Source organism: Sinohyriopsis cumingii, chromosome 7 (genome assembly GCF_028554795.1).
Source record: "Sinohyriopsis cumingii isolate HCF-2022 chromosome 7, ASM2855479v2, whole genome shotgun sequence".
NCBI classification, from domain to species: domain Eukaryota; kingdom Metazoa; phylum Mollusca; class Bivalvia; order Unionida; family Unionidae; genus Sinohyriopsis; species Sinohyriopsis cumingii.
In genome coordinates, this window is record NC_142967.1 from 91,352,994 (window position 1) to 91,367,303 (window position 14,310).

At 35.0% G+C, this 14,310-nt stretch overlaps 1 protein-coding gene across 1 annotated transcript in view; it reads right to left on the reverse strand.

Annotated features, from left to right (window-relative positions):
• Positions 1-14,310, reverse strand: part of LOC149795699 (nucleolar protein 16-like) — a 91,317-nt gene that overhangs the window by 62,512 nt on the left and 14,495 nt on the right. The window contains exons 4-5 of the mRNA XM_089965583.1: positions 14,022-14,128; positions 8,222-8,336 (exon numbers count right to left, since the gene is read on the reverse strand). Of these exons, the coding sequence (XP_089821709.1) occupies positions 8,222-8,336; positions 14,022-14,128 (222 nt within the window). The remainder of the gene's footprint in view (positions 1-8,221; positions 8,337-14,021; positions 14,129-14,310) is intronic.

A 14,310-nucleotide genomic window follows, 5' to 3' on the forward strand; every position in this document is an offset into this window, starting at 1 on the left:
CAACAACTGAAATTCATAAACATTTTCATCTAACTCATTAAAAAACTTTACTCTGCTTAGCTGCATATGTTGGCATATATTAAAAAATACGTATACTGACTGTTTTCAATACATTTACTCATGACTGATGCCATAACATACACTGTCAAAATTAATCTGATTAGAGACTTTTACATTTAATGCAGTGATTCTCAAGAATGCACAAGGCGTGATAATTGGCACTGAAAATTGTCCCAGCAGCAGTAGATAATTACGTATTTAGCAAGGTTTGATAGTAAAATTCACTGCAAAGGCAAGTTGGGGATAGGAGTGATATTGAAGGTTACAATTGATGATAATGCCTAACACAGTATTCAAAGAATAAGAAAAGATGAATCAAGCATACATTAACTTGCATAACAAATGGGAAACTGGGCAAGATAAACTTCATTACTTTTCTCTTAACATACCAAGATCATACGCTGTAGACAATATGCTGGCACAGTGTGACACTAGACTGGTATTTCTAACTTCTGTTTAAGAAAGATATGGAGCTGGCCTTGGGGTAAACAGTCAACTCTAAAACCCGAGAGCCTAAACGCCTGGAATGATTATACCTAAGGCAAATATCCAAATGATGAATACAGCAATTGTACCTTAAGTGACTGCTGAAAATCCAGTTTTTCTCTGACCCTGTTCAATGTTTGTAAAATAAAGGATTATGCAGTTTGAAACATCTCATTCTTTCTCCTGAATTTTACCTAATTTCTCAGTATGACTGTCCTGTATACCACCTACATTTACAGCACAGGGAAATGATGGTCACATAAATGTAGTCATAAACTTTCTATCAGTTCGCATATTTATAGGGTCAGGAAGCTTTTAATATTTGATATGAGATTTAAGTTGTATTTTTAATGAAAATATAATATGTAAGAAGCAAAACATTGTAGTGTGAAGCAGTATGTATAAAACTAGTCATTGTTATAGCAATGTTTCCCAGTTTTACATGATGACATAACCAGCCTTGGCCCATGTTTAAAACATCAGCACGCAAGTTCATTTTCATTATGAGGGCTGTTTCAGTTTTAGATTTTGCTGCTACAAAAGTAAGAACAGTGTTGGAAATAGAAATAATCTTTCAGAAAAATGCATTGCATCATTAACAGTAACGTTCAGTTCTCAAACAAAAACTTTGCTACAATTTTTTTACTCCAAATGTTTAGCTGATCAAACACAGACAATACCTACAAACACTTTCCTAAGAATCAGCAAAAGGTTTTTCATGTGGGTGAACCATACAAGTTCAATAAAAATAACAGCAAATCTGAATCACTAATGGGATTAACATCAAGCATACAAACTGTTTCCTTCTACCCACTATATCTACATACACACACTCTCCCAAACATTCAAGAGGAAGCAGCTACTAGTAACTCCAAAGTACTTTTTAAAAATAATACTCTATGTAGAGCTGTCAACTGGTACCAGCAACTGATAACCCTTGTAATAAAAAGAGCCACCGGGCATCTATTTACCATATACCGGTACAAGTTTTCTATCAATGCATGAGGCCCCACATGACCTTGACTTGTAAAAGCAGCACTCACTTTGTTTTTCAAGTTGACAATTCTTTTGATGGAGCCACGAATACAGTATGTGTAAATTGTTCAGTAACAAGTAGAGTTCTACCTATCCCAGTCAATGTTTGACAGTCTACCTATCCCAGTCAATGTTTGACTTTGTTGTTGTTGTTGTAGGGTTTAATGCCATTTTTCAGCACACGATAGGCTATACATCGTGGCCAGTATTAATGGTGGAGGAAGAACCCGGGAAAACCCAGGAAAGAACCAACGACCCACGAGAAGCTACTGGCAAATTTTCTCACATACCCACATTAGCCATATCCGAGACTTGAACCCACGCAGACAGAGGTGAGACAGCAGTGATCCGTAACAGAAAGGCTTTAGACCACTTGGCCACTTGGGGCCCGAATGTTTGACTTTGATCTCATAGCTTATTTTCTCATGTGACAACCCTTTGATTGAGTGATATTGCTCAGTGGCAAGTATGTGTGTGTGTGATTTGGAATTTTAATGTAGCTTTAACAATTTTTCAGTCATACTGCTATAATGTCTGCAGTGTAGCAGTTATTAGTGATGTCTAGCACTGGAACATCATGCCGCAGACACTTAGCATGATGTCCCAGCAAGTGTCATTTTTCTGACACCAAGATGACCAGTTCTAACACTACCCTCCTAATGCTGAGTGCCTAGTGAGGCATCTGTTAGTACCATTTTTATAAGTCTTTGGTATCATTCATTCAGGGTTCAAACCCGCAACATTCCGCATCTGTGGTGGATGCTCTAACCACCAGGCCACCAGAGCAGCCCTCAGTGGCAAGCAAAAGAGGGTTGATTTTTGATCTTGCCATACAACTGACACATGTTCAGTTGCTACCTTTAATAGATTTCACAAACTGTATGATCAAAACCCAAGTTCAATCTCCTTATAAACACCTGCATATGATAATGAGGTCAAGGAAAGGGATAGACGATATTCACAAAGACTAGACCATGACGATTTACTAGATGATAGTTCTGTCAACTATTTGTTCGTTTTAATTGCTTGATATTTTGATAAAAATAGATACAAAATGAGATCTTTTATTTACACTGACCACCAAAAATACACTTTTGCATGTTACTCATGCCAGTCTCAACCTGCAACAATGCGATTCAAGTTTGATAATATTTAACACAGTTTCCCTTTGATTGTGTACCTGAGTAACTGATCATTATGACTGACGGGTACCTGGTAGATCTTACTAAAACTTTCATAGCTCTAACTCTGTTTACATTTTGATCAGCTCTTGTATAATACTGTTGTGCCCAAGTATCTTCAGCACGGGTACGCTTACAACATCAACAGATATTAATATACCACTGATATAAGTGCATTCCATATTATGCTTTAAAAAATTCCTGTTCCCATTTATATATAAACAAGTGCCTATTGTCAACTTAGATCTATCCAATAAAGGAATTATATTAAGAAAACAGTCTATATCCTCTAACGTGTCAAATTTTACATGAGCTCTAGCATAAACAAATTCAATTCAAATTAAAACATGACCTTGTAGGTAGCATACCAACCTGGCCTTGAAAATCAGCTCAATACCTTGTAGTGGCATATTAAGCTCTTGGGGATCTGGACCCTTCAGCTTTGGGAAGCCCAGGTCAGTTAAGATATACACCTTGAAAGCATTCCTTTATAGAATTATTACAGCTATATTAGGTTAAGTACAAGATGGTTTAGACCTATATAGGGTTCGTTGAAACATGTGCCATGTTATCTACATTAATTAGGGAGGACCCATGGCTGGATGGGGACCAAGACATGTGCTGCCTCTTCACCCTCACCTTAATCTGGCACCAAACACACATGAATATTTCAGCAGAAAAATAACACAAGAATGTGTTCAGTTTCCAGATCCACTGTGATTTTTTATTTTATTTTTGTCTCAAGTGAACCATATCAAAAACTGATAACTGTAAAGTACATTTACCTAAAGGCACTCTCAGAGAATGCAGGATGTATTAGGGGTCTTAAGAAGAAGAACCCTCTTAATTTATTGTCATGTGCCAGGTGAGTCTATTCTAAGAATATATTTTTTTAAAAACCCTGTTTTTCTTTTTTCTAGGTATTCAGCATTTTCTACAACATATTTATTCAGTAAGAGATTTTGTTTTGCGAAAATGGATGGACTTGAATATTTTTCAGGTTTTTTTTAAATTACATATTTGATACATTTCATATCAAAGGTTGTTGTTGTAGGGTTTAACACCATTTTTCAACACAAGATAGGCTATACACGGCAGCCAGTATAACTAGTGGAGGAAGAACCCAGGGAAGAACCACTGACCCACAAGAATATACTGGCAAGCTTTTTCATGAACCCACGTAGGCCAAGCCTGCATATCAAAGGTAATAATAATGATATGTATCACAATACAAAATTGCTTGTGAAAATTTGTCAACATATCTCTTTGGTAGATCCAATTATACCATCTGTCCTTAAACATGTGTAGGTAATATAGTTCACCATTCCAGCTGTGTGGCAGTCAAACATAGTCGCACTATATTAAAAAACCAGTCTTAAGTGATTCTGATAAGTCTGAATAATATGTGATAGTTCAGAATGCATTCTTTAAGAAAAATAAAAATAAACTTGTACTTCTAACTGAAACAAAATATAATGCCTGCAGTGCCATACATGCCAACCCCTGACAAGGAAAATGTAATCCAAGTGGACAAAAAATGAATCCAAGCAGAAAAAGAGGAATCCACATATAACATGCTAAAAATTCAATAAACAATGATTTATTTGCCCCTCTCATCTTTTAACATCCTTTACTGCTTCAAGTTTTCATATGTGGCACTTTTAGCTTTTGAAAGCAACAGATTTTCATGTTGCATTTTAAAACACTTTGTACCAGCCAAGACCATGAATGTTTTGCACACCAGTAGAGCACAAAGTACTGGGTTACTGAGCCTCGATCTGAATTCACTTTTATTTTTGTTAACAATACTGAACAATCTCTCACCGTCAGCTTTATAATGGTAAAGAACTAATATTCCTTTCATTAACCTGACAAAGAAGAGGAAATTTATATCTTCCAGTGATAAGTGTCTTTTAGCTGTGAAATAAGGTACCACTGCACATCAACTATATCTGCATTAAGTATATTGTCAGGTAGAATCCCAACTTCATACTTCAGGAATTCTCCTTCCAGATGATCCAAGGTAGACAAGGATGGTAATAGAAAGGGATATCTCTTGACAAAGAATCTAACACTTTTGAAGCTTCTGACTGTCTCTCATTTACATCAGCAAATGAAGCATTTAAAAGCACTTCATCTCCATAGGGGAATTTCTGGAGCATGTAATCACAGGCTGTAGCATAATAATCTCTAACATTATCATCAAACACCTTCACAGCTAGAGTAGAATTGTGTTCTATGAATTCTCTTGCTTCTGCACCAATAGCAAGATCTTCATTATCTTTCTATTAAGAACTCAGTAAATAACACCTCCGCATTTATAACATTCATGTCCGCACTTTAGTTCTGCTGTAGTTAAGAAGTTATCTTAGTATTGGAGTTCATAAGATGAGCTAATTCGATGTGTTTCTTTGTTTTCAAGTGTTTCTCCACATAAAATTTACCACCCAACATTAAAATCGTTTCCGCACAGACTGCAATGAGCATGATCCTGCCCTAGAATACAGGGACTCATATCGTTGCTTAAAACTGACCTGTTATACATGTACTATATAGTACATATATGACAGGTCAATTTTAAGCAACGATACGAGCCCTTGTGCCTGAGAATGTAATGCTGTATTATGCCATTCATGTATTCATCTTTGAAGGATTCGGTTTTTTTGGTCTTTTTCTGATCCACCTGTGAAATTCTTTGAAAAATATACGTGCTCTAACACAAACATCAACTAGAATACATCTAAAGTCTTTTAGCGCCAAATAGTAAAATTATTTCCACACGGCCTGCAAAAGACGTCATGTGATGCTGCCCTCGTGTCCTCATCTTTGGAGGATTCTGTTATTTTATGTTTCGTTTATTTTTGGCCTTTTTCTAATCCATCTGTGAAATTATTTGAAAGGAGATATTTTTGCTCTCAACATGCATCGGCTAAAATAAATTATACTTTTTAGTGCCAAATACCTATAGACTGGTTCTGTACTAAATATAAATTAGAAAAAAGATTCTGCGAGTAAAGATTAAAAATTAGAAAATCAGTCTGTTCTCTCCTCCATAAGCCATACAGCTGCTATAATACATTATAGGTCGAAAGTTTGAATATAGAACCAGCATGTTTCTGGGTAATAGGATAGTTGCTATAAATAGAACATAATACTGTTAGGAAAGTGCATGGACAAGCATACTCTTATATTGTAGTTACATAGAAGCCATCTTTTCTAAAATACGGTCTGTGGGATTAATGGGATGTTAATAAAAAAGAGAAAACAAACAACTGATTTCTTTTTGGAAGGCGGATATACCAAAAAAGCATAATCCATATACGTTTACGCGTAAGGTTTAATTTAGTGAGGGAAAAAAGCGTAATGATTATGCCAGAAGCGTAATGGTTGGCATGTATACTGCACTCCCATTTAAACAATGATGTTGAAACTTATCAAGCTTGTAGAGTGTGTTATTGGTGTAGACAAAAATATTCTTTATTTTACACCTGATGTTGCTTCACAAAGCTCTTTTCAGACAAAATACTTTCTATTATCTGATATTAAACACTTTGTTTATATAATGGGTATCCTTCTTTTGCACATGTCCCCTCCGTGTTCTTCAAATATTGCTTAAAATTTCCTTTTGGTCTCACCTATGTATCATTTGCCACACATGTAACTAGTGAGTAAATAAACATTATGTGTGGAACAAGAGCATCTTGATTTTAAACATATTTGATGTTTGTATGACTGCTTTTACAGATTTGATCAGTTGAACTTATGAATCAACAATAATTTTTCCCTCTGATGAGTTACAAGGGTAACAAAACTGGTCAGAGACTAGAATGACTAGATGACCCCAGGAAATGGCAAGGAATGCTTCCCCTTTCCTTCAGGAAATATTTTGGTGGTTCTAATACTTCTAACTAGTCTGTAGCATTCAATGCCCCCAAACTCAGCACCACTCTCACAACATTTGAATAAAACTGACTAATTACCTGTCTGTCTATGTGTCTCTCTGGAATCTTTTTATCTTCATCAGATACTGGTGAACTAAATGAGAGGTGATGCTGACTTTGGGGACATATCAACTTACACAAAACTTTTAAATGGAAATTAAAAATGTTGATTTTTTTTCCCACTAATAAGGATGTGAAAACAATCCAGTCCAAAATATATCAAGCACCAAAATTTAATGTGCTTCAATGTGAATGAAAGAAAAACTCTGATTTTTTTTTGTTTTAATTGGGGTTTCATTAAAATTTATAGATAATATTTCCATAAGCAAGCTACAAAATGGGTCAATGGAGTTCAGTCTTGTTGAGAACAGAACAAAACAATGACTTGACAACATTTGACTGAATGAATGCAATTTATTTCGTAATTAAATATAGCAATTTTGTTTTCTTTGTCTGAAAGCAAACAAGAAATACGTTATCCTTCGCATCCCTGAATCAGTCATCACCTCTCAATAAGAAATCCATAAACAGCATTCACCGATGTGCACAAGATATACATCTTGAAAAGTAAATAAACAATATGTAGCGAGAACTTTGGTAGCAAAATAATAATTTGCTTCCTAATGATCTAAGTATCTTTTACATAAAATACTCTCGGAAAGTTGCCAAACCAGCAAAGGACTAATGAGACTAAATCAGTGTATATACTTGATTGTAAGTTGAGTCCAATTGAAAACAACACAGATCCTGATGTGCCTTTCGATAATGCACCAGCAGATCAGTCTATGTTGTTTGTTCTATCCATCATTCCTACCAAAATGCACTGACCTAGATATGTTGACACATTATGTGCTAGCCAATCTGGGTCTGTGCAGTTTGCAGTAGGAATTAACTTGTAAGCAAGTATATACAGTATGCCCTTTATATAGATGCTAGCTATGTAAATCAATAAAAATCCTGTGCCACACTAAGGCAATGGACTTTTGACCAAAAGCATGGGGGTTCAATTCTCACCATTGGATGAGCCTATATCAGCATCTATGTGTTTCTAAATCCTTAGTACTAATGTTCTATGTGTAATTCATTATCTGGTTCTCCACTTTTGAGCAGCTGTCCTTCATCAAAAGTGAGTTTAAAAAATTAACAAACTGCAAAATCCTCAAATCATAACAAATGCAGCAGATTTATTTTGTGTATAAGTAAGCTGTTTCCGTGGGTTTCTCCAACTGATCTTAAAATGTCACTGCTGAATTTTGACAGCATTTCCTGACAACAAAACTCAATTTTATATTGTGTACTAAGATCACACCAGATTTTGACAAACATGATACATCTTTGAAGCAAACACATTGTTCCGATCACAGTTTCATTCTAATCATCCTTTTTTTTATTTATTAATTCACCAGTATTTTCTTCCAAGATTAAAAAAATCCAGAGATGTCACAAATTGACAAGATTGCCGACAGATAAACCGACAGGTATTACACTATGTTGTGTCCATTTTGTCTGTCTTCTCACCTTTTGACTGCAAATAAGCATTGTACTGCTCTGGGATTGATGTGAATATATTGATTTTACGTCGGATCTGTTTTGGTGTATCCTGGTAGTAATTTTTGGGGTCTCTAGCCATTGCCTGCAATGCAAAGAAGAAGACATGTCATCACAGTATTTCCAGATGTCAATAATAATTACCATCAGCACTGCTCCAAAAAAAATAATTCAGATGAAGACAAAGGGCAAGTGACTTTAAAAAATCACTAGCCCTGACTCAATTCCAACAGCCCTGGCTCCATTTCAATGTGCCCAAAAGGGCAACATTTTTGTTACTATTATTTTGACAAAATTTTGAAACAACTTTACTTTCAACACAAAAAGAAATAAACAAATTCATATTAAACTGACTCCTGCATTTGTTCACCTCTCAAAATATTGCGTATAAATCAATGTTTTCTTCCAAGTCTTGATGTCACCCACGTTTTCATTACCTCAATGTCCTCCTTAATCACTGCATCAGCAGAGTTGATGTTCATTAAGATCCAAGGCATGTCTTGCTTTATATGGCAATGCTCAGAGGAATTTATTTTCTAACACAGGCCCAGGGCAAGTAGCTTTAAAACAAATCAGTTGCCCAGACCTAAAATCCACTTGCATGACAAAGCATATTTTTTTACTATTATTTTGACTCACCCACCCACTCCAGATAAACCAAATGGTTGGTCCCTTGTTCTTGTGCTACTGTTCACAAGACTGAACCCTCATTACTACAATGTGAACCTACTATAGCATGCTCCATTATAACATGAATCTGGATATAACACAGTCATGTTGTGGCTCCCAAAATTTCATATACATGTATTTTTCTTGTACATGAAAAAAATCTTTCTTAAAAGTAAATAAATGAAAAAAAATAAAAAAAGTTTATTATCATTTTGGGGAAGAGATTGCATATGAATAATACATGACAATCATGGCATGGTGCCTGAAATTTTATACATATTTTTCTCATACACGAAAAAATAGTTTTCCTTCTTACAAGGATGAAAAATAATGTTTAAAAAGTTTATTCTGGGATTGCGTTGGGCTTCATCAATTTCACAAACTTTTTCCCCTTATTGGCAGCAAAATACAGCATCTTGCGATTTATTTTGTTGGGTGTTTAAGCATGTATATACAACCATTCGTTTGAAGTGGAGAAATTCAGAGACCCCATGAAAGGAAGCTGCAAACTTGATATAAAATGCACTGAAATTTATCTATTGTTACATAAACAAATTCTTTGTCCATGTTGACAAACCATCTAAACAGTGCATTGTTACATGTATATCATAATCTGCTTATCTTATCATCTAGTATGAGAACTGTATGTTGTGAGATTTAGTCTTTTTTTGCTGTTGACATTTCTAGTAATGGAGATCAATCAGACGAAGCGTTATCTCATAATCTATCTTTTGTCTGATTTTTGGCCACTTGCTAGTAATTAATATATTTACAAAGACTGATTTTTATATGTGGATGGTAAGTAAAATTCCTCTTCTTTTCACTCAGAATTAAATTCTTTAGAACACTCACATTTTCTGTAATTATGCCTGTCATCAGACCAGAACACCTGCATCTCTATCATCTGTTGACCCTTTCTTAAATTTCTAATGCATGCGTGGAAGGCAGCATCACTCCACTACCACAAATAAAAAAAAAACATCTTACTTGTTGGTCTATTCAATAGGCAGGGAGGAACAGTAACTAGAAGAGACCAAATGACAACCAATTCCTTTTTTAAAAATGTACCCAGATAAAATAGTTTGCCAAAATTTCAAAGGAAACATTACCAATTGTTATGAAAACCTCCTAAGCAAATGGAAAAAAATCGGTATCAATCATGCAATACATTTTGATGTTGCCATCACAATAAGAAATGGGCATTTGTTTGGTTCTCCAAAGCTGTTCTTTAGTGGTGACTTCAATAATGCAAGCACCCTTCATCAAAGAAAGCCAACTACATACAATCTTCAATACAAACAAAGAACCTTTCTTCAAAAGAATTCAATACCAACTTAAATAAAAGCAATGGAATCTGACGGATTTTTGCATTTTTCAATGTGACTGGAAACACCTTTACTGTGACGTAAAAGTTTTCTTTTTGCATAAACAAAAGTTAGTGCTTATGAATGCTACCAACGGCGGCTTAAAACTCAAAATAACTTTTACCGATTTGGGACATACTGAAAAGTAAATCATGTGCTTCACCATTCATTATGCAATTGTGCTGTTTTCCCACTGAATTCAGACCTATATGACCTGTGACAAAATTAATAAATATTTTAAATCTGTGTGTGCATAATTTTGATGGAATTACTTGTATTGTGGATGCTATGTATATGATGAAATTCGCCGGTGAGTACATGGTGTTGATACCCTATTCATGCTATAAATTAGACATGTGTATATAAACAGTATATAAGTAGGTGTACCAAATCATGGTTCTCTAAATAAAGTAAAATATTACATATGCCTTCTGTTTTCACTAAAGATGTATTTCTTATTTAATATGTATCAATTTAAGATGGTAACTGTGCAATGAAGCACATATTTTACAACCCACATTTATTACCTACACACCCCCCACAAAATTTCTGGGGTACATGTATCATTTTCGTCAGCTAACTGACCTGGTTGTTTATAACATGGTTCAGTCTATAACACTGTCGGGTTCTATGGCTCCCAACTACCATGTTATAGCGGGGTCACACTGCTTTGCAACAACAAACGATATTTCCCATACTTTACAATTTCTGCATGTTCAGGTGGTAAATTCTGAAAAACTGTGGCATATATCTCATAATCTTGTGATCTCCAATTGCATGCTTTCAGGTCCATGTACAGTCTGTGTGCATTCACTTCAATCTGAAGAGATGAGTATTCAGCGGTCATGGAATAGTTTCATTTTCTGAACATGGCAAAAATCTACATGTTTCTCAAGGTTTAAAACATAAATGAACTTTGAAGGTTGCGGTCTTTTTTTTCTTTATATCAATCTGTAAGAAGAGTCACTTGAAGGGGCTGGTACTAAAATGGCTGAAAAGAATTCCTAGAAATTCAAGATATGACTATTTCTTCCTTTTAACTGCTGAGTGTTCAAAATCATATTTAATATTATTCAATTAACTTCTGTAATGTCTGTACTGTTGTCAGCTTGGCACCATTTTCAATCAGGGCCAGCAAGAAATTACAGATCATTGTCTGGTGGAAACTCTTATGTTGATATGACTTTCCCTTTTGGAGAAGTAACAATAAAATGGTTTTCAAAAGAGATGCCATAGTGGCATGGCTATATTCAATATCAGACTGGTATTGTTTCTATTTAGTACCAATTACAAAGCATAAGTCTTCAGCAGAGACATAATGTAAATATAACCTGCCATCCAGAAGTAGTAGTGATAACAGATTTTCCAGAGGGTCATTTTGGCAATCATATTAGAAGCTGGATAACCATCATCATCATTTATAACCAACAAGACTTCATAAAAAGTCTTTCAGTCCAAACCATATGCTAATATGACAAGATTTTCAAGATGGACACTGTAGAAGGGATACTGAGATGCCTCAATGGCACCATTAGGTCCAACCAGACATCATATTAAGTTAATTAGCAAAAAGACACATGTTAATATGAAAATCCATTCAGTGATAATAACATTTTCAAGATGGCCATTGTGGTGGTCATTGCCACTGAGGTGGTTGTATTGGACATCAGATTGACACTATTTTCATTTCTGGACTAATTATACGTCAAAAGAAGTCTTCCGGTTAAATCCATGAAGTAATATTACTTTCATTCACATGGATTAGCAATAAAAGGATTTTATTACGGCCTAGGCATCTGCCATATTAGTCACCAGACTGGTAAAAGTTTCTTTAAGATCAAGTAAACATCATAAGAAGTCAGCTGATGAGAACCCCAAGCCAATATTACTTTTCATTCTGGAGTAGAAATAAAAATAGAAGTAGAAATTCCCACAATGGTCACTGTGGCTGCAATATTGGACATCATATGTTCACCATTTTCATCTGATATGACTTTCCATTTTTCTGGAACAGTGACAACGGTCTTCAACATGGCCACTATGGTAGCCATATTAACCATCTGATCAGCACCATTTTTATTTCAGAGTAAGTAGACACCATAAAAAGTCTTCTCATTCAAAACCGCAAGGCAACATGACAATCCATTCAGGAGGAATCGCTATGGACGACATTTTCAGGATGGCCATAGGATGAATTTGTGTGTCAAGTTTCACGGCAAATAGTTTCGGCAGAATAGTGATAACTAACTTGTACCAATGAATAGACAAACCATCACGTAAGTTACAATGTCTATGACCAGCAAAGCTAAAAACAGAAGCTGGAAGTTTTGTAATTAATTAATGCAACAGTACTAAGGATGTCTCACAACTACAGAAAACACTCAGTCCACATCAATCGAATCTATGGCTATTCCAGTTCATCTTTTAACTCAGTGGTTAAAAAAAAATAATGCAATGACCTTGGTTCACTTATGGTGAAAAACAATGTACTGAGGGCTTCGATAAGTCACTAATCCTCTCACTTAGCTTAACTGTCAAACAACTGCATAAGTACTGCTCAATATATTTAACCAGAAATGCATTAAAAAGTCAATGTTAACAACGGACAGCCTATTACTAATCACACTAAACAAATGAGTACTAATTATAGGTAATCAATGAAAAATGGAGAACAGAAATAGTACTGCTCCCCACTCACAGGTCAGTGGCTTCACTTTGAACACACAAAGTTTTAAGCTTTTGGTACAGTTAAGCAGATGATCCTCATAATGTGATCAGACTTACATATGGAGACCCAGCAGCAAAATATATAACTTGATTTTTTGGACAGCTATCAAATATGACATGAAAAACAAAACTGCTTCTAATTTAAAAGTAAGCTCTCAGATTCCCAGATCCAAGCATGAACAAAATTTACTGCTTGGGTTATTTTGAGCAATTAGAAATACAAATTGTCTAACAACAGACATGACATTATGGGCAAAATAATTAACCTCAACTAATTTTTGGGCTACACACTGCTTGAAGAACAAAGATGACTGCTTTACACTGACTGCTTCTCCTTTCCCCACTTCAACTCACTGAATTTTACATGGTTTTCAAAACAGGTATTTACCAGCAAACAGCAGTACAAACATACTTAAAAAGCAATGTTTAAACTGACAGAGTAGTCTCTCATGCCTCAAATTACACCAAGTCACAATTTTGCCAACAACCAAATAAATCAGAAGCTGCTTCCCAAGCTTTATCAAATCCCCAAATCAAAAATATGACTGACTTCATCAAGTATGTAGTCTAATATATCTTCTCTATATTGGACAAGCAAGCAATAAAGAAAAACAATACTGTGGATCATGCTCCATCAAATTTACATGGCTACCATACTGTATTTATCCCCTAAGTTCAAAACCAGCTGTTCAGAACTTCTTTTGCCCTAAACAATGTAACCTATAACTGATCTCACTTAATTACTATCATTTTGCCTTATTCATACAGGTGTGAAAAGCCATTTTACTCAGAATTTTAAGTCCTGCATGAACTCTTAACTTTGGCTAGAACTTTCAACCAATACAGATATAATTCAAATTGATGGAATTCTGCTTCTCTCCTCATTATTTACTTACATACTATATATACTGACTTGTAAGTAAAAATGCAAACTATTAAAAGTGACTGGTGCCTGAACTACCAAAATTCATCTAAACTATCTTTATTTTTGAAATACTAAAGCAACCTACCTTGTAGTCATCTCCATACTTTTCCATCATGTAAATACAGTATTGAAGATCTGGTTCTGACAACCGGAGGGTTTTTGCTGGACTTAAACTTGCTTGTTCCTCAAGGGCTAAAGGAAAAAGATAATTAAAAACAAAGATTATTCTGCTGGTATAAATTTTGTGATGTGAATAACAGTGCAATTTTCAAATTATGGGTATATAATACTGATATCTAAAAGGTAATGTGTAGTTAGGAATGTTGCCAGAGAAGACAGGGTAAAAAAAAAAAACAACACCCAAGTTTATTCAA